Genomic DNA, 22,487 nt, shown 5'->3' with positions numbered 1-22,487 from the left:
AGCATACATTCAGTACTTTCTGAGTTTTGATCTTTCCCTGGGCTGACAGTATGAGGTAGCTTCACTGGTGTTGCTGGGCATTGAGCTGCAGTTTCCAGTCAGCCACCAGGCCACAAACAAGGACAAAGAAATGGTACATGTTAACAACCACTGTGTTTTTTTCACTTTCAGTATTTAAACAAGTTAAACATTTGACACTTGTAAAACAGAGATTGTAGGCTGTTCTGAGCTAATGGAAGTTTTAAGTATCTGAAGTTGAATGTTTGTACTTAGTCAACCAAAACACAGGACCAAACCCACTGCAGCAATTTAATTTAATAAAATAAGAGCAAAAGTTATATTTCCAAAGTACCAAAACCTGCAACTGGTTCATAGGGCAGAGCCTAGGGATCCAGGAGCAGGGGGGCTGGTGGTGCTGGGCAGGATTCCCAACCCCTCGCCCAGCACAGCACCATCGTTCACTTTCTCTCCTGGGAAAGCAGCCTCGGGAGCCTACACTTGTGCTTCTCTCACCAGAGGAAGAAACGCATGTCTCAGAGTCTGAAAGGGTAGTAGTCAAGGTAGGGGACAAGCACAGGTGGGGCACCAGCACAGCCTCCAAGGCAAGACTTCGCGAACCGGAGGAGGGAGGGGCTTCGGAAGGCGCCTCCACCTTCTCAGTCCCCCACCGTTCTCTCCACCCTGGGGAGAGTCCTGCCCACTGGAGGCTGGGTGACTTAAGGCAACAGGGAAGGCCGCCTCCTGGGCTCCCTGCCCCCTGCTGCAGCGCTGGTCGAGAAACCTGCATTTTGCCCGGGAGCCAGCTGCCTCCAAGGAGAGACAGTAGGAGAGGAAAACTGGTACAGTGAGCGGGTCCCAGTCATCCCTTGGGCCCTCAAACCTTCTGCACAGATGACTCGACTGGCATGGCCTTCTTTCCCCGCTGCTTTAGACGGCCCCGGGCGTAGACCCGGAGCAGGAGGGCAGCAAAGACCACAGCCACTCCCAGGCCCCCCACCACAGTGACAGTGTGGCCGTAGAGGAGGCAGGAAAGGAGGATGGCGAAGGCCTGGCGGAGGGTCATGATGATGGTGAAGACGGCAGCCCCAAACTGCCCGATGGTGTAGAAGATGAAGAGCTGGCCACACGCAGAGCAGATGGAGAGCAGCAGGGTGTGTGCTGCAAACTCGCTGTGTCGCCCCATGAAGCGGATGCCCTCCAGGAGGGCCCCCTGCTCCAGCAGGGAGCCCACCGTGAAGAGGCAGGAGAAGAGATTGACCCCAAACATCATCTGCACCGACGACATCTTATAGGCGAACAGGGCGTCCTGCCAGTTGGAGGTGAAGCTGTCGAAGGCAATGTAGCCTGCCAACAGGATGAGGCCTGAGAGCGTGGTGGCCGGGGAGCTGTGGGGCTCCGGTCCGCTGGACAGCAGGAACATGCTGACCCCGATGGAGATGAGGCCAGCCGTCAGATATTCCCAGTGCTCATAGCTGCGCCGAGACACCAATTTTCCCATCAGCATAACGGGGATCACCTTGGAGGCCTTGGCCAGCACCTGGGTGGGGAAGCTGACGAACTTGAGAGCTTCGTATTGGCACCAGCTGCTGAGCACATTCGACAGGCTGGCAAAGGAGTACCGGTACATGGGTGCCCCATGTCGGGGCTGCTTGCATAAGATGCAGTAGACGCCAGCCACCATCAGGGCCAGGATGCGGTTCATGAGCACCAGGAACTGAGAGTCCGAGAAGCGCTCGCCTGGTGACGTGGCCGTGGCCCCATAGCTGCGGGTCATCACTCTTTCCTGCAGCACTCCCCACGTCAGATAAGACACCTTGATGGGGCAGGGCAGAGACAGCGGAGAAGATACTCAAGAGAAGGAAACAGCAGGCAGGCCCCAAAGCATCCTGACAACCTCCTCCTTTCTCAGGATGATGTTGAGAATTATTAAAATGGACAGATAGCTCTCTGTAGTAACTACAAGTTACTTGCCTCTTCTCTCCCAAACCTGGACTCACCTTGTTGAGAATCAAGTGTGTGTGAAACACAATGACTAATGTCCCCAGAGTAGGGTATGTCAGAGCTGACTCCATCCAAGTATTTTCTTTTCTATTTTCAACCAATTCTGGGGGTCTAGACTTCTTAACGAAGATCGGACACCCGTGAGTTCAACTTAGCATAATGGAAACAGAAGTGCCCACTCCAACATGCCGTGGGGTTAGTGTCCCTCTCACATGCAGTAGTGGGGGAAGGCTGAAAATTTTATCAGTCCATTTACGGTATATTTACAAGAGGAAGGGAGAAATCACGGAGGGTAGAGAGAGGAGGAAAGAAAAGACCGTGCTTCCTCCAACCACCCCTAAGATGATGGTATGCCTCTGGGAGAACACACAACACAGCCACCAGCAAACTGTTGGGACTGGTGGGGTGATAGCGCTGGCTCCTCGGGGACCTCACCCAGGGAAAGCAGCAGAGCCCACCTACCTACCTGGAGCCCCGAGGCACAGAACAGCAGCTTCAGGGCCTGCCAAGTGGGACTGGTCTCCGCTGGTTCTGCCCGGGCAGCCAGGGGAACCTCATCCGGGGCCTTGGGCTCATTGCCAAACACACAAGTTTTCACCAGGGGGAAGCACAGACCCCTACCTGGAGAAAATACATAAGGTGAAACCGAAGCTTTCCCAGCACTTCACCTTCCCCACTGCTGCCAGCCCGCCCTGCCGCGCTTGCCAAAGCACATCCCCTTTGCACCGCCGGCCAACTCTCCTAATTTTTAATCTAGAGTAAGCACACTTCCCTCACCCTGTCCCCACACACCTGTTTCCAGGTAGTTCTTCCGCCTGAAGTACTGCACCAGCAGGTAGCCAGGCACCATAAAGCTTGCATAGCCAGCCGCGTTCACCAAAAAGCGGAAGAACCAGAGCTGAGTCCACGACTCCGGAGGGGCTTCGGGGTTCTTCTCCCCACCTGCCCCCAGGGAGGGGAGCGCAGCCAGCACCACCACTGCCCACCACCTGCGGGCACGGCGGACAGAAAGATCAGAGTACAGCTCCTCACCCTCTGGGCCCTCCTGAGGGGACGACACTGGAGAAGGGCCCGGAGCCTCCTCCCCGCCCCCCTCAGCTGCAGCCCAGCACGGACAAAGAGCCTCTCTCTCTCCTGGGGGGGGAGGGGGGGGCGGCGCGAGTCAGGCTGGGCTCCCTCCGTCCCCAAGAGCGGACCCGCCCCTCCGGCCACACAGGTTCCCTCTGTTCCCTCCAGCGCCCGCCGGCCGCTCCGGTTAGAGGCGCGGCGCCCTCCAACCCCGCCCTCGGGGCTCCCGAAGCTCCAGGGTCCCTCCCGCGACTTCTCTCCCGATCCTCCTGGAGCCCCCGAGGAGCACAAGGCCACGGCGCATCCCCACCCGCGCAGGCTCCGGGCGGCTCTAGGCCGGCCACCGGCCCGGGAGCCGGGACCCCGCCCGGCCCCCCGCGCGCTCGGAGGAGCGGCGGTCACGTGTCGCGGGGCTCGGTCACGTGGGCTCGCCGCTCCCCCCACCCCCTAGTCCCCACCTGGGGTCCATGGTCCCGGCTGCGTGGGGCGGAGGGGGGCCGGGGACTGCGGGGCCCCGGGCCGCGCGCTCCCTCCGCTCCCACTGTGGCCTCCAGGAGCCACCGGCCAGCGGAAGTGCAACGCTCTTCCCGCCTCCCTCCCGCGGCCCCCACTCCGCCCCCGGCCGTGACCACGCAGCGCCCTGGGCCGCCGCTGTGCCATAGCGCCCCCTCGCGGCCCGGCGGGAGCCGCGGCTCAGCGCGCGGGAGCCCGGCTGCTGTGTCGCTGGGGAAGCGGTAGCTCCAGCCCGGTGCCGCCTCCGCTTCGTTATCGCCCGCAGCCCTGTCCACCGGTCTGGAGGTGGCGGTGACCACTGCCGCCCTAGGGACGCGGATATGGAGGTTCTGCATTCCAAGTATATTCCCGTTATGTTACCGTTTTAACATCCCCCTTATGTTACCGCTTCCCCGTTTTCTGGCAGAAGATGTCTACTTGGTTTGGGGGCTTGGGCTAGCAGTTCTGTCCCCCCATCCCCATGACCTTTGAGGATGTGCATGACCTGTCCCCCGTGTACCTCGGCCACTCATCCATTCCCTGCAGATTCCTACTGGCCTGCTCCCAGTTCTACTAAATCATCAAAAAACCTTTCCCCAGGGAAGCTCTCCCTGTCCCCTCCTTAAGCTTCCCAGGTGGCTCAGTGGTAAAGAACCCACATGCCAACGCAAGTCGAGACACAGGAGATGCAGGTTCGATCCCTGGCTCAGGAAGATCCCCTGGAGGAAAAAATGACAATCCACTCCAGCATTCTTGCCTGGAGAATCCCATGGAAAGGAGCCTGGTGGACTACAGTACATGGGGTCACAGTCGGACATGACCGAGCAACAGAGGACGTGTCCCCTACCCAGGCCTCCCCTGACCACCAAGTATGGCCCTCCACCCAGTCCATCGTTCTCCCTCCCACGAGCTTTTCCTTCCATTGCAACTTGCAATTACATATTTATTTAGATGTTTATGATTTTAAACATAAAAATCTGTCTCACTCACTAGACTATAATCTCTAAATGGTCAGAAACTGTACTGCTTTATTCCCCAAATTCTATCACAACACAGACCTGACCTAATAGATGCCTCAAACATATGTGGAATGAGAGGAAAAAACATACAAAGCCACGCTCCCTCGTGTACTCTTCACAGGCTAGCCCTTCTCCCCAGGCTCTTCCAGGGCCGTGATGAGGCCTCCCACTTGCATCTTCTCACTCCTCTTTCTCTTCCTCCATCCTCTGCATTTCCACAGAAAGGGCAAGAGTGTGGTCTGGACAGAGAGGCCTGAGGACCACCAGCCTCCCTACCCTCCCTGGCAAGGCCCTACACTGCTCAAGTACCAATTTCCTTCTCTCTGCCGTCACCACAAGGTCACAGGACAGGTCTGTCTAGAAATCCCCAGTGCACACAGGCACGCACGCAGGCACACGCAAAACAACTGGGGGTGGGGGTGGGTGGGAGTTAAAAGTCTCTGCCGTTTTAGTGTCATGTTATTGAACTTCCCCTTCCCCAGAAGTTCAGGGCCTTCTGTGTGAAGTCTTTGAGCAACAGTGTTTCAGAGTCCTCCTTGGCAGAGAGCTGGAACCCTTCCAGAGCCCTGCTCACTCACAGTTCAGTATCTCTTCTCATTTGGGAGAGTCCATGTTGTCTTAACTGGCTGGCAGCTTCAGGCTGACCCCACGTGGGAAGAGATGAGCCCCGCCATCTTCGACAGAGGTCAACAGGCTTCGCCCACACTGCCTGGGGCTTTGAGGAATCTTCTATCCACTCCAAAGCTCTTCCTTCCAGACTGGCTCTCTCACTTGGGATGGTTCCTCTCAGCTCAGGACTGTGCTGGCCCCAGGCTCTGGCCTTAGCAGTTCCCAGGACACACGGCCTGGGCCCAGACTGCAGCAGCTGTGTCTCCAGCTTCCAGATGGGAAGAGGGGGAGCATCCGGGGTCCGAGAGCCTGTCCCGGCTTCAGTCAGCACACAGCAGTGGCTTCCCGGAGATCTTCAGGTCGTCAAAGGGCAATAGGGCAAAGGGCTGAGGAAAGGAATGGAGAGAAGCAAGATTAGGGCCGGTGGACAGAGGCGGGAGCTGGGAGACCCATTAGGCCCTTTAATCCCCACCAAGTGATCCCTGAAGGACATCAGGGAGCAAATCTTCCTACTAATCCCCAAAACAGTGGTCCCTCAGGGCAACTGGGGGCTGTTTTTGCTTTCGTTTTGGGAGTGGAGGGTGGGAAAGGGCACTCACAAAACATTTTGAATTTCTTTTTACATCACATATTTAAAAATGGAAAAGACTCTACAGAAAATCTAGGTTTCATCTCTCTTAAAAAAAAAAAAATCCAAGATCTGGAAATACTGGGTCCGTCTTCCTCCTCTGCAAGAATCTGGTGAAGCTGAGTAGAGCAAGTGACCCTCAGACAAAAGACTGTCTGGTTTCCCGCAGGCCCTAGCACCTGGCTGTCCACACCCAGCCCGCTTTAGCTGCATGGCTCCTGCAGGAGTCCCAAGTTCGGGCCCGGGGTCCTGAGAACACAGGCTGAGAGAGTGGCAGAGTCGTGGATTACAACCCCAGGCTCCTAACTCCTTGGCCCTTTCAGCTGTGCTAGCTCCTGTCTCCACTAGGGATGTGGGAGGCCCTGGACAGCAGAGCTGAGTGTCCGCCTCTTACGTCCTCAGCCAGGTCCTGGGGAGTCTCATCCTCCACGTTTCGCAGCAGGGAGTCGGCACCTGCCTCGCACAGGGTGGACGAGATGCCGCTGAGGCCCCGGCCCGCCGCCAGGTGCAGAGGCGTGCACCCATTGAGCATGCGGGCGTCCACCCGGGCCCCCGCCTGGAGGAGGAATTGCACCAGACCCCGCTCCTGGGTCTCCACGGCCAGGTGCAGCGCTGTCTTCCCGCTCGTGCCCTCCTGGGGGAGAGAAGGATGTCAGCCAAGGCCCTCAGAGGAGGCATGCCTCTAAGAAGAGGGGCCCCGTGCCTGGGCCCTGGGCCCGGCAGCTCTCTGATGGGTCACCTCACCTGCACATCAATGTCAGCTCCGTTCTGAAGCAGCAGTTCCATGAGTGGCCGGTTCCTCTGCAGGGTGGCGATGTGGAGACAGGCCAGACCTGAGATGGGGTGAGGATGGGGGTTGCATCTACCAGCTCGCTCTCCCTTTCTTCAGGGACCTCCCTTACCCCTCAGCCCCAAGGGACCCCCCCGCCCCGTCCCTGCCTACTCAGTGCCCCTGATCACAAGACTGTTAAAACACAAACCCAAAAAACCCCTCAAAAGTCTGGGGGGAAAGGAACTCAAAGTTTCCACCTTTTCAGTCATGTTATTGAAACTTTCACGCTTCGGGAGTCAGGTTGCTGAGTGACACCCCCCCATACACACACCCTCCCCCACCACATGCTGCCTCCCCTGTCCGTGCACACACACACAGTCTTTTTGTAAAACTCTACCTGCCTTCAGGCCCCTTCTAAAAGTCACCTTCCTCAGAGCTCTAGGGATCCTCAGGCCCCCAGCCCCTGAATTAATGAATGAATTAATGAACTAATTCATTAGTTCGTTTTAAAACAGAGTGGTAGGGAGACCCTCATGGAGCAGGGACATTTGAGCAGAGACTTGAAAGAGATGAAGGATGTGAATTTGCATCGAGTTTTTTAAGAAGAGGGGCACCCGGGCCAGCAAGGAGCTAGCACAAAGACTAAAAATCCCATCAAGCCCCACCCCCCACTTCAGTCCCCTCACCTAGCTCTCCCGTCCCCACAGCAGTGACTGCCTGTTAACCTGCCAGAGAACTCACTTCTTATGTTCATTGTTTGCCTCAGACATTATCTTGTTTTGCTCACAGACGCAAGTCTGGCTCCTACAATAATGTCTGGTACAGAGAAAGTTCTCAGTACATTTTTGTTGAATGAATTAATGAGTTCATCTCATCTCTGTCGAACTGAATATCTTTTTTCTTTTTTTTTATAATTGTATTTATTGATTTGTTTTTGGCTGTGCTGGGGTCTTCGTTGCTGCACGGGCTTTTCTCTAGTTGTGGTCAACAGGCGTTGCTCTGCTAGTTCCAGTGCTACGGCTTCTTATCGTGGTGGCTTCTCTTGCTGCGGATCGCAGGCTCTAGGGCACCCGGACCTCGGTAGCTGTGGCACGTGGGCTCAACAGTTGCAGTTCTCAGGCTCTAAAGCACAGTCTCAGTAGTTGCGCTTGGGCTTAGTTGCTCCACAACATAGGGGATCTTCCTGGATCAGGGATTGAACCCGTGTCTCCTGCACTGGCAGGTGGATTCTTTACCACTGAGCCACTAGGGAAGCCCCCCAAACTGTACATCTTGAAGGCAAAGTTGAGCTCTTCTGCTTAGTATATAGTAGGTTCTCCATAAATTCTAACCAGAATCCATTCATTAATTCACTCCTTCATTCAACAAAGGTATTCTGAGTACCTGTGTGCTTAGAACTGGAGCTGCATCAATAGACAAGCTGTGGCCCTCCCTTCCCTGAAAGTGAGGTCCCTGTCTCCTGTCCCCTCCTCCTCCCATGGGCCTTGAGGCCACCTGTACCTTGCCAGTTTTGCAGCTGGAGGTCCAAGGAGTGAGGTGGTCCTCTGCCTGGCTCTGGCTGCCCCTCCAGTAGGCAGCGGGCACAGGCCAGGTGTTGGCGCTGGCAGGCTACATGCAGGGCTGTGTCACCATGTCGGTCCTGCAGCACCCGGCTGGCCCCCTTCAGCACCAGGGCCCGAACTGCACCGGGCTGGTCCAGATGTACAGCCAGATGAAGTGCTGTCTGCAGGCACAAAGAGAGGGTCACAGGGTGGCTGCAACGTGCTGCAACCTCTGGGAACCTGCTGGAGTGGGCATGGGAATTGCCAGCAGCCAGCCCCTTCTCTGAGGACTGCCTATAAAGGCTATGGCTCTGGTCTTCCTTCTGTTGTCCCCTATCAAACTCTCGGGGCCCCAATTCTGGAGGTAGGGTAAGGCAAGTGGCCCTCTGCTATTCTTGAAGTCCCCTTAGCACCGCCCCTGTCCCCCCTACCCTGGAGAAAGGGCAGAGCCGGGGCAGGGAGGGACAGGGCGTGATGGTGATGGGGTGGGAGCAGAATCTAGCTTCTCATCCTCTGGGGAGGCCTGTTATCCTAGGTGAGGGGCTGAGGTCTCAGAGGGAGGCGACAGAGGCATCAGGCAGGCTCTGCCCGGCACACTCCTCCTTGAATGCTCCCTGCAGACATCATGTCCTGTACTAACACCTTCCCTGGCTGCTTCCCACAGACAGTGGTTCCCACAGCAGCCGGCATGTGTCTCTATCACGACTCTCGTCACCGTGCTGTGTCATTACGTGTTGACACGAGTCCTCTAGCCCAGGCTCGAGCACCTTGTGGGCAGGGTCTGATTCCTACTCTCTCTCTGTCCTCAGCTTCTTGCCCAGTGTCTGACATATGGTTCCCTGAGGGAGCAGCCAAAGGATGCTGTCTGGTGGCTGGGGATGGCTGCTGGGGCAGACATAGGTATCTGGGCTGAGCCCACCATCTCCACCCACCTGGTAAAGGTTGTTCTGAATGTCCAAGACTTCCTGGGGCAGCAGAGCCAGGCAATACAGCAGCACGGCGGGGGCCTCGTGAATCACTGCCAGGTGGATCAGCCTGGGAGGCAGAGGCAAGGTTTGGGGTCAGGGCTCAGGCCAGACAGAGTGGGCTGGGGTTCTGGGGTTAGATGGAACACATCAATGTCTAAGTTGCCACCCAGAGGGTAGGTGCAGGAAGTGAGAGTTTGGGCCAGGAAGTGGGGGTTGCTGCGGGAAGCCAGGATCCTGAGGGTGGAAGCTCCAAGTTCCCATCTCTGGCCTTTGGGAGGGCCTTGGCTGAGTGAGAATGTGGGCAGGGTGCTGACGGGACAAGGTCCTTCCTGTCCACCCTGCCTACACCCCGCTCCCCCCTGGCCCCCTGGGGCCCCCACCAGGCAGCTGCAGCTCAAAGCCAAACTGAAAGCCGCTGGGGTAGCACAGAGGTGGTTTCCAGGGCTGGGCTCCCCACTTCTGCCCCCCTCAGTGGGGAGGGCAGAGAGGGCAGGGGTGGGGTCACCCTCTGTCCCCTCATGAACACCTCCCAAAAGAGAGGAGACAGAAGCTCTTGGAAGAGGAGCAAGGAGACAGGGCAGCACCCCACCCTGCTGCCCTCCACGGGACAGCCAGAGGCCATTCTGCAGGGCCGGGCCGGGGCCTGAGCTGGGGCCCCACTCCTGTGTGTGCTTCTGCGGGGAGGACTGTGCAGTGCAGAAAATGTGTGCCTGGGGTGGGGGATAAAGAGCCTTAACCTGGGGCGGCCAGGAGGGGAAGTTCCAGCCCTGGGGTTTCCCCACGTCAGGTGGGGAAAATGAAAGCCAGAGCCAGAGGGTCTAGGCCTGGGCGGGCAGCTGCTGGGGCATTCGTCAGGGGGAAGCCTGGCTGAAAGACCCGTCTGGGCTGGGGAGGGGGCTGCTTGGGGCAGGAGGGGGGGCGGGCTTTGGTGGCTGGCGAGGCCCAGGAGAGAGTGACGGAGGGAGGGAGGGAGGAACCGCACTGGAAATCCCCTCGGCCAGGGCCTGCTCTCTGGTCACATTCCTGCAGCCACCTCCCTCTCTCCCTCAGTCTCCCTCCTCCCACTTCCTCTTCCCATTTCCATATGTCCACAGCCCAGACACCTCCGGAGGGAAGAAAGCGCCGCTCCTCTCAGGGAACCCCCTTGGGGGTCTTGACACCTCCCTCCCCCCCAGCACCAGGTCTAGATTCCACATCTGTCTCTAACTAGAGGCGATTAAAGCTGGGGCTGAGAGGCTAAGCAAGAGGGGCAGGGCCGAAGCCTCCACTCCCTGGGTCAAAGGTCAACCACAGGTATTCTGCACAGAGCCCGCACAATCTTGGTTGTGGGCCTGAGGGCTGGTGATCTCTAGGCACAGAGGACAAAAAGGCCTAGGGTCACCCAGTGGGTCCAGAGTGTGTCTCTGTCAGAGGCCACCCAGGACCTTTGCATCTCCAAAAAAGCAGATCAAGACAGATGGCTCCTGCCTTCTCCTCCCAGTTCATTCCAGCAGCCCAGATCCAGGACCTCAGCCCCCCTCCACTCTGTTTCCCATCCCCAAATCCCAGCCACCCCCTCTCTTGTCCATCTTTTCTTCCTGAGGGGCAAATCCTCACCTGGCCAGCCCCTACCATACAACTGCCTCTTACTTCACCTGCCTCTCTGACCACCCCTCCCCCCGGCCCTGCCCCGGCCCAGTCTCCACCAAGCTCCACCTGGGCCTGAGGAGGAAGGATGAAGTGAAGGGGTCACATAGGACAGTGAGGGGGATTTGCAGGGCTCAGGAGGTGGAGAGTGTCGGTAAGGCTGACTCTAGCCCTCACTTCCCCTTTCTCAACAGAGGAGGAAGTTAGCTGGAGTAACCAGCCGCCTATCTGTCTGCTGGGGCAAGAGTGCCCCAGCCTGGCTTACTTACTCCACAGGCCAGCCTCAGCCATGCACCCCTGGCAGCACCTCGGACCCTAGCTTCCTGGGCCCACTGGCAGCCTGTCACTGGCCCCTCTTGTTCTTTGAGACAGGGCATTCTGAGGTCAGAGGCCGGGAATCCCAGATATTAAGCAAACAAGGATGCCCTGTCCTCCAGCGAGAAAAACAAAACAAAACAAAACAAAACTGGGCTGGTCAGGGGAATTTTCTCTTCCCCGGGATGGGTTACTGGTAGATTTCCAAGATGCTAGCTGGGGTTCCAGGTGCCTGGTAAGGGCCCTGCCAAAAGGTGGGGCAGACAGAGGATGCCAGGTCCTCTGGACTGGGTCTGGCTACAGCTCAAAAGTGGGTTGAGAGTTCAGTTTGAAAGAGAGAGTGGGGACCGCCCCTTCCAGAGCTGGTGCCTTTAGGGATCCCCACATAGGGAATGCCCGGCCGGTTGCGGCTCCTGGGGAAGGCCCCGAGTTGGCATCGGGAGGGAGGAAGGGGTCCTCTCTTAGCCTAGCCCCCATACTCACGTGTCTCCGTCCTCGGAAATGTACGTGAGTGCTTCCAGCTGCTGAGGGCTCAGCGCCCCGGCGACGGGGAGCGGTGAGTCTGGAACTGCGTCCTCGGTCCTGGGGTCTCCCGACAAGGACAGGGGCTCGGTGAGTGATGAGGAGCCGTAGGTGGAGTCAGCCCGCTCCCCGTCCGTGTCTTCCTTCTCCTCTGGCTCCTTGGCGGTTCCCGGAGAATGAATCCAGGGCTGGGGGCCCCCGCCGTCTGAGGGCCCCGAGGCTGGGCGCGGGGTGGACTCGGGCAGGGAGCGCAGGGAGCGCAGAGACTCGATGCCCGAGTCATACTGGCTTTCATCGGTCTCGTCCGGCCCCTTCCGCGCCTCCGACATCCCCGCGGCGCCGGCCCGCCGGGCCCGGTCCCAGCAGGATCCGACTCCTCGCCGCCTTTCCGGGTTGCAGGTCCGCCTCACAGAGCGGGTGAGGGACCCGAAATGGCCTCCTTCCCGGGCTGCGGGGGGGGCCTCAGGGGCTCGGCGAGAAGCGTGGACGAGGTTCGGAGCGGCGGCGGGGTCCGCGGCAGCCGCTACTCGGGGCAGCTGGGCAGCCCAGTGAGACACACTCGCTCGCCCCGCCCTCAGGCCCCGCCCCCGGCAGGCGCCGCGCTTCCGGACGGAGGCCCCGCCCTTCGGAATCCCCCTTACCCCGCCCTCTGCTTTGGCTCCGAGTCAGGGGTTCCCCGGTCCTGACTCACTCTTGCGTTAACTCACCCATTCATTCATTCATCCAACCGTCCATTCATTCACTCTATCCCCCTCCCTTCATTCCATGTATTAATTCCATGCATTCTTTCTTTCCTTCCTTCACTTCCTCTGTTTTCTTCATTCATTTTCCCATTCATTTATTCTTTCGTTTAAGAGGAACATATGTTAATCATCTGCACAAGCTGGGCGTCTTCTGGGGAGGGCAGGTGGAAGGTGGGACGGGGAAGCGTTGCTACCTGTCCCCGGCCCACTACTCTCAATTTCTCTTGCTTTTCCCGGAGACAAAGGGGACACCCATGTCTTTAAAGGAGTTCTCCCTTTGGGTTCTGGATACAAAGTCTCCTGTGTCAGTTTTTCAGATCACATAGAATTGGACATGAGGATGTGCTTTTCGCAAGTGGTTTTTCTGTTGAAAAGACTGTGGTCTAAAAAAGCAGAGTGGTCATTCCTCACAGGGATGAAATACTGGTCTCAGACAGTAACAGCATCTGGTTGGGCAAGTGTAGTTCCTCATGGCGGGGCCAGGATGGGGAGGCCCCAGACATTCTGGGCAGCACTCTGCTGAGGTCCCCTTGGCAGCCTCAGCCCTAATACCAGGACATCTTTTCCCCTTCCCCATCCCTATTTTCCCTGGGCCTAGCCTCAGGAGGCTGTAGGCAAATCCCACCCATGTGGGATCAGCTGCCCAAGATTTATCCCCTACCCCAAGTTCCAGAAATGCTCTTAGAAAAATCACCCCCAAGAAAACATCTCCCTTTCCCAACTCTGGCTTTGAAGGAAGGAAGCTGGGGTGTGAACACGCAGCTACTAACCAGTTTCCCTCCCACCCTCCCCATGAAACCTCATTTTATTCATCCATTTGATAGACACATAAGGAGCTTCTTCTATATGCCTGACATTGTTCTCTCTGTTGGAAGCAAAACGGAGGCTCACAGTAACAGTAATAACCAACAACTACCATCCCCCGTCCCGCTCCAAACAAACAAACAAACAAACAAACAAAAAACCTGTCCCATGGTTCCAGCCTTCAAAGTCCCCTAGCAGTTAACACAGAGTGATTGGGCTAAGATAGGAGTGAGAACAGGATGCTGGAGGGGTACAACATGGGGCCAACTACCCAATGGGGTGAGCGGTAGAGGGGGTTCCATTTGATTTGGAAATGGGAAGGGAAGAGGGCTGGGAAGAAGTACCTAGTCTCTGGGAAGGGGGTGAGTGGAGGGAGAAGGGAGATGGGAGGACAGATTGGAGGAGGTGACCCACTGGTCTCCATCCCCCACTGAAGGCTGGAGTGGGGAGGATGTTTTGAGCATGAGAGGGTGAAGAGCCATGAGGGGAAAGCCCAAGGAAAATGAGGCATCTCCTTCCCTTGGGGTCACTGTGACTTCAGACATCCTCAACTTCCTCCCCTGACCTGTTCCTCTCCCAATCTCAAAGGCTGGAGCAAAAATACAAACCTTAACCACTTCAAAATCATCTCCATTTTAAAGCTGGGAAGCTGAGGCCCAGAAAGGTGACTTGACTTGCCCAAGGTCAAACAATCTGAAAGTGTAGAGCTGTGTTTTCCTGTTCCTGATACAAAACTTTAAAAATGTTTTCAGTGAGGGACTTCCCTGGTAGTCCAAGGGTTAAGACTTTGAGCTGCCAGTTCAGGGGCTCAAGTTCGATTCCTTGTCAAGGAACTAGATCCTGCATGCCACAACTAAGCCCGGTGCAGGTGCAGCCAAATACAAACAAACAAACAAACAAACAATGTTTTCAGTGACTTTCTTTCCTTCATGAAGGTCTAAGAAGTTGGGAGCATCCGAGCCCTTTCCAAGGACACAAGAACTCAAGGGTGTGCAGTGAGCACCTCTGTTATACCCAGAGGCTGATTTTAAGGAAAAACCTACCCCATTAACCTAGCAGAAACCTACCCGTGTCTGGCTCTAAATCCTAACACGTATGTGGCAGCCCCTTTTCTGGCCACATGAGGTCAGCATTGAGTCACTGACTGCTTCCAGCACCTAGTCTGCACTCCAATAGGAAGCCCTTCTCAGTACAATTTAGGAATGGGGACAGGGATCATGGCAGTGTCATCTGGAAAGATGACCTGGGGACTTTGACTCAAGTCACAGCATGATCCAGGTCCTGTCTTCATTCCCTCAGTCCCACCCAGTCTTCTCCAAGGTCCTCTTCTCTCTCTTGTTTTCTGGTTCCCTTTGTCACGCTCCCACTCCCCATCTCTGCCCACTCCAGCCAGACTCATCTTCAGGAAACAGGCCCAGTTGCCATGGTGACCAGCTGGTCAGCTGGCTCCTTCCACAGCCCCCTTTTTTCTCTGGGCTTCCAAGGAGGGGTAATGCATGTGTATGGAGAAAGGGGAGGTGGTCTTTTATCTCTTGAAAGCTCTGGGGTTGGCCAAAAGAAGTTGAGCTATCTCTCTTCCAAAGCCCCCTGAAGTGGAGCCAGGAAGGCAGTGGGGCTGGAGGACAGGAGGAAGATTAGAACAACTAAATGGGGAGTGTGAAGATCCTATCTGGGTTAGGAAAGGCCAGGATTAGGACCTCTGCTCTCTATCTGCAGTAAGTCCTGAATTAGGTGAAATGAACTGAAACCAGAAGAGGAGTTAGAATTAGTTGTGGGCAGGACTTCTCAAAAATTATGGGTAGGAGAGAGATATTGAAATGAGCCAGCAAGTGAGATTCCTCCTCTGCCATGGGGATGAAGGAGAACCATGCCTTTTGGGATCATACTCTCCCTTGGTTTGGGCAGGGAGGATGGACTCACTGACCTGGGGAGGATCACACAGGCTGGGTAGTACTGAGGTGACAGGCAGACTGAGAGCCCCCTTCACCTTCCCTGGAAAGAGAAGAGTAGCAACGTGGAGACAGGACCAAGAGTAGAGGGGTGGGTGTGTGGGTGAAGGCAGAGGCTCTTCTGCCCCAGATGAGGGGCAGGACTGTCGGCAGAGCAGTGGGCTTGTCCTCTATTCCCAAAGATCAGATATCCAGGTTTTGCCTCAAGCTGACCTCCGACCCCTGAATATCCCCATGGACTTTTGAATGGGAAAGGTCTGGATTCTAGGACCACTCTGTGAGTATCAGCAGGTGACCTTGAGTAAGCCCCTCACCTCCTCTCTGCCTTGGTTCCTTGTGGGTAAATGGGGAAAGTCACTATATGTCAAAGACTAATGTAGCATATGACACACAACAGCCTTCCTTGGGACTGTGCACACAGATGGATCAAGCACAGCCTTCATCTTATTCTTTCATAATGACAGGCTTCCATGTCCTTCTTCCCCGTTAGACTTTGTGCTCCTTGAAGATGGGAAATTGTATTTTGCCTTTCTATACAGGGCACAGTAGATTCTTAATACTTTTTTATTGAATGGGTGCATTCAGGAATGAATGAATGGCAGCTTTCTTTCTGCCCCTAACTGGGGTAGGAAAGAGCACTGTGGGTGGATGACATGAAGGGACAGGCGACCTGCAGTCACTCAGCCTGGCCTGTGACCTATGACTTGGCCTCCTACACCCAAAGTCAGAGCTTTAGAGATTGTTCAGTCAACTTTCTCACTGCACAAATGGGGAAACTAAGGCTCGGAGAGGGGAAGGCATTTGCCCAAGGTCACACAGCTAATGACAAAGACAGGATTAAGAATCTCTTCTCAGGTTTCCTGATCTCCAGTCTAGGGCAACGTACACACTTCATTGCTTCTCTGGGGCTTTTCTTCTAGGATAGAGAGCTAGTTCAGTGAAGGCTGGTTTCAATATCCTCTTTTCTGCCCTCTGCTAGTCCTTCCTCACATCCAGCTCCGATCCGTTCCTTTTCAGCCTTTCCCAGCCTTGTTCAGCAGGGTCCGGCCTCTGAAGTCTGGCTCCTGCCTTAACCCTTTACCATCCAACTGAGAATGAGGATCTTGCCTAGGGTTCCCAAACTCAATTTCCTCTCCCCACCCTCAGCCCTGGGAACTTGCGAGAACCAACGGTGGGGAGGGATGTTAGTTGGCCGCTGGCGCCCCCTCCGTGAATAGACGGAGAGGAGTTTGGGCTTAGTTTCTCCTCCTCGGAAGAAGAATGGCGGGGGTGCGGGTAGTGAGCGGGGCTGGGAGAGAAGAAGGGGTGCCGGGAGCCCCTGTTGCTTGTCCCCTTTGGGGTGGCTGTTAGGTAGGCTTGGGGAAGGCGGAGTTTGGGGGGCCGGGGGCGGGGCTCCTGTGCTGGGAGGAAGAGGGGGGGCGCGCTGGCTCCAGCTCCGCTCAGACAAAAGGCGGCGGCGGGAGCGGGCGGGAGGCGGAGCGGCGCCGCGAGGGCCTCAAGGTGACACCCGCCCCCGGCCCCGGCCCCCCCCAGCCCGGCCCCCCAGCCCGCCTCCCCATCCCCATCCCCAAGCCCCTTACCCGTGGTGCCCTTTCCAGGCCCCCTCCCCCCGGCGGGGGGTGGGGAGCAGCGAGGGCCCCGCCCCCTCTGCCCCCCTCCCCAGGACCGGCGCAGGATGCCCCCGGCCCCCGGCAGCCCCCCGGGAGGCCCTGAGCTCGACGCGCCCCCTCTACGCCATGTCCCCCCCTGGCTCGGCCGCGGGAGAGAGCGGCGGCGGTGGCGGCGGCGGCGGTGGCGGCCCCGGGGTCCCGGAGGAGCCCACGGCGGCGGCGGCTACGGACGAGGGCCCCGCCCGAGAGGAGGTGAGAGCAGGTGGCGCCCCTTCCCCGGGCGCGGTCGTCCCTTCCCCGGGCGTGGCGCCCCTTCCCCCGCCGGTTCCGCCGCAGCGCGCCCGGCGCCCCGCACCCCGAGCCGGCAGCCGCAGCCGCAGTCCCGCGCCGCTGCCCCCGCCCGGCGGCCGGAGCTGTCCGCGGTGTCGGGGAAGGGGCCGCGCCGGGGGCGGGGCTCGGGGGGTCCCGGGCAGGGGGAGGGGCCTAGGGGCGGAGCCTCGCGGACCCCGGGTGAGTGGGGGTGGGGACGGTAGCCGGGATCCTATCTCGCGGAGGGAGATGCTCTCTAGAAGGCCAGGAAGGGTGACTTGGAGGGGCTGCGGAAGGCAGGAGAGTACCTGCCAGGTCCACGGAGGAAACGGTGGTGTTACCTGAGCTGGGGTCCTAAGAAGGTCAAATGTGTGCAGAAGTCATCCCCCCTGAGGTCACTGGGACTGTTTGTGTGGGGGATGTGCGCCTCTCTCATCCAACGTCCGTGTAGCATCCCCCTCCAGGGGACTCCCAGAAATCCTTCCAGGTGTTGGTACCAAGCATACCTACCCCTCGTTGGGGGCATACTAAACCTGGAGACAAAGCGATGAAGGAAAGTACCAGGGGCTCCCCAATCTCCCATGCACGCTCGTGCACACACTGCACACTGCCCTAGGGCAGAAGCACACAGGCAGGACTGCAGGGAGGGCCCCTTTCACACGCACTCACTGGGACAAGCACACACTCAAGTGGGCATGCAAAGGGGCACATATGCACTCCCCAGGGGTGAGGCTCCCACAAAGGCACATGCACCCTAATCTTGTCTGCATGTGCTGAGTACTCTTTCCTCACCCAGCCACCTATCTGTACTTCCAGATCTTTCCTTGGATTTCACACCAGTCCAGGGCCCACTGCCTGTTATTGTGCCTTTCCTCTCTCCACCTTCTCTCCCTTCCCCTGGGGAGCCTCCAGGTCCAGGCAGGGGAATGGAAAGAATAAGTCAGGATCTCAGCAGGAGGGTGTGTGGGGGGTTCCTAAAGCTAGACGGTGGGGGGAGCAGAGGGAAAGCCCAGGCTGCCACCAGACATCTGACTCAGTATACTTGTCCTTGAGTGGCTGTGGGTGCCAGCACCCAGAATGCAAAGAGAATGAGGCCCTGCTTTCAGGAGCACCTGTCTAGTGGAGGAGCCAGACGCATAAACAACTCATCAGGACCACCGCAGGGCAGAACATGATTTAGTGCTTTAACAAGCCTGGGTACTGAGAACTGTTTTCTCTTGACAAAGGGCTGGGCCGCAAATATCTTCTTCCTTGCCTCCCACTCCCACCCCTGTCTCTCATCCCCTCTCCCCAGCCATATGCCTCTGCCCATCTGGATATTTCCTCCTGGACCACCTGCTGCTCAGGGACACAAACCCACTGCTTTCCATCTTAGAACAGGGGTAGGATGTTAGGGAGACTTGCTAGGGACCTGGGGTCCAGAGTGTGGGGAAGGAGACAGCACTTGGGGTTTCTTGGGAGGTATGAGGGAGGTGGATGGGTCCAAGGAAGTGGCTCCTCCTGGAAGAAGGGAGGGCCCCACCTATGAAGTGGGAAGGGGATGTCAGTGGGCCCCTCCCTCCTTTCCTAGAATACCTGGAAGGGGTCTGGGCTGGGGACCTGCCTTCACTGATGCCTGTCTGTCCTCCTTGTCTTCCCTACCCACACCTTCTCCTGTTTCACTGTCATCTTTTTATCTGTCTTTGGACTATTCCTCTGGGTGCCATCCTATCCATCTGTGTCTTCTTTGCTACCTGGGCCTTCTCCCTCCACCCCTGGCTCTGATCCCTCTGCCTGTTGGGGTATCTCTCTCTGCACTTCCCCAAACTGGCATTCTGTTCCTTTTTCCTGTCCTCATGGCTCACTCTGGGTCACTTCTGTGTTTACCTCTGGTCCTGGCCTCCCATCTTGGTCTGACTCTTCTCTCCACATCCTTGTCTGTCTCTCCCTGTCATTTCGGGTGCTGGCCTCTGGCCCTCCCTTCCCGCATTCATCTCTGTACTGGGTCCTTGCCACTCCGTCTCACTCCCCAATCATCTCGGCCCTTTGCCTGCCCATCTGAGCAGCAGCGTCCCATCCAGCCCTCTTTCACCAAGTCCCTCTGCCGTGAGTCCCACTGGAAGTGCCTGCTGCTCTCGCTGCTCATGTACGGCTGCCTGGGGGCGGTGGCCTGGTGCCACGTCACCACAGTGACCCGCCTCACCTTCAGCAGCGCCTACCAGGGCAACAGCCTCATGTACCACGACAGCCCCTGCTCCAACGGCTATGTCTACATCCCCCTGGCCTTCCTGCTCATGCTGTATGCCGTCTACCTGGTGGAGTGCTGGCATTGCCAAGCCCGCCACGAGCTGCAGCACCGGGTGGACGTGAGCAGCGTGCGAGAGCGCGTGGGCCGCATGCAGCAGGCCACGCCCTGTATCTGGTGGAAGGCCATCAGCTACCACTACGTCCGCCGCACGCGCCAAGTCACCCGATACCGCAATGGAGACGCCTACACCACCACCCAGGTGAGGAGCTGAAGGGGAGCACAGGCTGGTGGTCCAGATGGGAGGGGGGTGGTTGCTGGGACCCTGCCCGACTGTCCCCAGGGAGAGCACAGCCAGCAGTGAGCTCTTGTGGGCACTGCCACAGGAGAGCAATAACCACCACCATAATAATAACAGCAAACATTAGCAGACAGGTTCTGCTCTAAGTACTTAACCAATATCAAAGTCAAACAGCTAGTATATGGTGGAGCTGGGATTCGAAGCCCGGCAGTCTTGACTCCAGGGTCTGTCTCTGGAGATAAGATCCTACCTGGCTCCAACCGGGAGCTAAGCCAGGAGAGGCTGAGGGTTCCATCAGGCGCCGAGAGCCGCCAGAGGGCGGACGAGGGTGAGCGGACTGAAGCGACTCCCGCCGCCTTCCCCGGCGCCGCAGGTCTACCATGAGCGCGTGAACACGCACGTGGCCGAGGCTGAGTTCGACTACGCGCGCTGTGGCGTCCGCGATGTGTCCAAGGCGCTGGTGGGGCTGGAGGGCGCGCCGGCCACACGACTGCGCTTCACCAAGTGCTTCAGTTTCGCCAGCGTGGAGGCCGAGAACGCGTACCTGTGCCAGCGCGCGCGCTTCTTCGCCGAGAACGAGGGCCTGGACGACTACATGGAGGCGCGCGAGGGCATGCATCTCAAGAACGTGGACTTCCGCGAGTTCATGGTGGCCTTCCCCGACCCGGCCAGGCCGCCCTGGTACGCCTGCTCGTCCGCCTTCTGGGCCGCGGCGCTGCTCACTCTGTCGTGGCCGCTGCGCGTGCTGGCCGAGTACCGCACGGCCTACGCGCACTACCATGTAGAAAAGCTCTTTGGCCTGGAGGGCCCGGGTTCGGCAAGTGGCAGCGCCGGCGGCGGCCTCAGTCCCAGCGACGAGCTGCTGCCGCCGCTCACGCACCGCCTGCCGCGGGTCAACACGGTGGACAGCACGGAGCTCGAGTGGCACATCCGCTCCAACCAGCAGCTGGTGCCCAGCTACTCGGAGGCGGTGCTCATGGACCTGGCGGGGCTGGGCGCGCGCTGCTCTGGGGGCGCGGCCGGGGGCTACGCCCCCACCTGCCGCTACGGCGGGGTGGGTGGACCGGGAGCGGCGGGCCTGGCCCCGTACCGGCGCAGCTGCGAGCACTGCCAGCGCGCCGTCAGTAGCTCGTCCATCTTCTCGCGCAGCGCCCTGAGCATCTGCGCTAGCCCGCGGGCCGCCCCGGGGCCCGGAGGAGTTGGGGCGGGCTGCGGGGGCAGCCGTTTCTCTCTCGGCCGCCTCTACGGCTCCCGGCGCAGCTGCCTGTGGCGCAGCCGGAGCGGGAGCGTCAACGAGGCGAGCTGCCCTACCGAGCAGACGCGACTGTCCAGCCAGGCCAGCATGGGGGACGACGAGGAGGACGACGACGAGGAGGAGGCCGGGCCGCCGCCGCCCTACCACGACGCCCTCTACTTCCCGGTGCTCATTGTGCACCGTCAGGAGGGGTGTCTGGGCCACAGCCACCGGCCGCTGCACCGCCACGGCTCCTGCGTAGAGACTTCACTGTGAGCCCGGGTCCCGGGACCGGCCCGACGGTCTCCTTCCCTGCCCCTTGCCGGACGGCGCGTCCCGCGGGTGGAGCAGGGGGAGTCATGAGTGTGGCCGAGGCCGTGCTGGGAACGGTGGGGGTGGGGAGGTGGGAGGTGAGGGGGCGTGGGCCAGACTCAGATGGGGCCGATCCGATACCACCCCCCCCCCACCTTCCTGTACATAGAGAGACAGCTGGGGACAGGGGAGACAATCCCACCCCGGCAGAGCCGTCTCTTCCAGGCCTGCCCGCCCCTGAGTTCCTAGGGGGTCACCTCCCTTTGCGACACACACACTCGCACATTGGAGATTCCCTGTCCCGCTTTTCAGTGGATCCAATGACTGTTACGTGGCGACTGCGCCCTGGGACCCGCCTTGGGCTCCGTCTCCAGGGAGAGGCCCTCGCTGTGCAGCTGGGGAGGTTTGGAGGCCAGGGGGGAAGGGCCGCCCGGCTTTCTTTCCTCGCTGCAGCCTGATCCTGCCGGCGCCTCTCTCTACCAAGGGGGCAGTGGTTCGGAGAACAGCAGGGCTGGCTTTCAGCCAAGCTAATGAATTCGGTGGGTCTGAGGCCGGGCCCAGGTGTCAGCCATGGTACTCCATCTCAAAGCCCTGGAGATGTTGCTCTCCTCTTCTTGGCACTGGCCCCGACAAGATCCGAAGATCGGGATTTCCTTTAGCCACTCTCACCGCTGTTGTTTATCTCCCTGGGCCCCCGGGAGGTTGGGTCCTGGGGGGACCGTACTCACCACAGCTCTCCTTCCCCAGCCTGCTCCCTGGCTCTGAAGAGCTGTTGCCAGGGTGAGGGGGAAGGCAAACTGTGGAGGGCAGTGCACCTCAGTCGTTTAAACTTCAGCTTCCTTGCCTAGGTTCTGGGAGGGTACCTCCTTCGGGTGGCATTCCTTCAAGCTGACCAAGGTGTACGACTCAGCGGGGAGACTAGGAACAGGCCTGGGTGACAACAGAGAACTCAGGAAGCAAGTGGGAGTCAAAGAGGAGAGGGTCATGAAAAGACCCTCAAAGGTGGGGGTGTCCGTGGGGACTGCCCCTTGGCTCCCCCGTGTTGGTGGGGAGGAGTGGATAGTGGTCGTCCGCAAGCTGAGGCTCTGAGGGGCTGAGGACCTTGTCTCGAGCCCAGCTGGAAGCTCCGTTCCAGTGGCGGGGTCAGAGGCAGGCATTCTCTAAATCTTGCCCGATCCCTCTGTCCTCCCCTAGCCCGTGAGCTGAAGCCCTGCTGTGTGTCCCAGGGTCCTCAAAGGGGCATGCTGTCACCACCCCAGGGCGCTGGCCCCATGTGCTGTCCCCCACCACTCCTACCCTGATGCGCTTCCGTGTGCATGTCTGTGTACAAAACCCCTGCCCGCCCAGCTCCCCTGGCTAACGTTTTCCCAGCTGACTTAGTGCCCAGGGAGTGAGCTCACATTTGCAGCCAGAGAGGATAACCCTCGGTCTTGAGGCTCG

General features: G+C 58.6%; 3 protein-coding genes across 6 annotated transcripts; 1 reads left to right on the top strand and 2 right to left on the bottom strand.

Annotated features, from left to right (window-relative positions):
* Positions 1-300: 300 nt before the first annotated feature.
* Positions 301-3,932, bottom strand: SLC35B2 (solute carrier family 35 member B2). 3 transcript variants are annotated; one of them, XM_070361311.1, is made up of 4 exons: positions 3,528-3,932; positions 2,794-2,990; positions 2,468-2,618; positions 301-1,813 (listed from the first exon to the last, which is right to left on the bottom strand). In XM_070361311.1, exons 1-4 carry the CDS (start codon positions 3,915-3,917, stop codon positions 875-877), a joined length of 1,677 nt encoding a protein of 558 aa, XP_070217412.1. In that variant the 5' UTR covers positions 3,918-3,932; the 3' UTR covers positions 301-874. The 3 variants fall into 3 exon arrangements, with proteins under 3 accessions (XP_070217412.1, XP_070217410.1, XP_070217411.1); XM_070361309.1 differs by having other exon boundaries at positions 2,468-2,622; positions 3,528-3,669; XM_070361310.1 differs by lacking the exon at positions 3,528-3,932 and adding an exon at positions 3,380-3,453 and having other exon boundaries at positions 2,468-2,622.
* A 558-nt stretch (positions 3,933-4,490) lies between these two features.
* NFKBIE (NFKB inhibitor epsilon) lies at positions 4,491-12,128 on the bottom strand. The gene is made up of 6 exons (XM_005900083.3): positions 11,523-12,128; positions 9,063-9,165; positions 8,090-8,312; positions 6,562-6,650; positions 6,212-6,451; positions 4,491-5,575 (listed from the first exon to the last, which is right to left on the bottom strand). Exons 1-6 carry the CDS (start codon positions 11,888-11,890, stop codon positions 5,510-5,512), a joined length of 1,089 nt encoding a protein of 362 aa, XP_005900145.1. The 5' UTR covers positions 11,891-12,128; the 3' UTR covers positions 4,491-5,509.
* Positions 12,129-16,674: 4,546 nt separating this feature from the next.
* On the top strand, positions 16,675-21,291 carry TMEM151B (transmembrane protein 151B). 2 transcript variants are annotated; one of them, XM_070360884.1, is made up of 3 exons: positions 16,675-16,919; positions 19,022-19,462; positions 19,875-21,291. In XM_070360884.1, the coding sequence occupies exons 1-3, from the start codon at positions 16,794-16,796 to the stop codon at positions 21,009-21,011; spliced, it is 1,704 nt and encodes a 567-aa protein (XP_070216985.1). In that variant the 5' UTR covers positions 16,675-16,793; the 3' UTR covers positions 21,012-21,291. The 2 variants fall into 2 exon arrangements, with proteins under 2 accessions (XP_070216985.1, XP_070216984.1); XM_070360883.1 differs by lacking the exon at positions 16,675-16,919 and having other exon boundaries at positions 17,841-19,462.
* The last annotated feature ends 1,196 nt before the right edge of the window (positions 21,292-22,487 follow it).

The sequence above is a fragment of the Bos mutus genome, chromosome 23, assembly GCF_027580195.1.
Source record: "Bos mutus isolate GX-2022 chromosome 23, NWIPB_WYAK_1.1, whole genome shotgun sequence".
Lineage (NCBI taxonomy): Eukaryota > Metazoa > Chordata > Mammalia > Artiodactyla > Bovidae > Bos > Bos mutus.
Note: the sequence above shows the minus strand (reverse complement) of the source record. Positions and strands in the feature narration are given on the sequence as shown.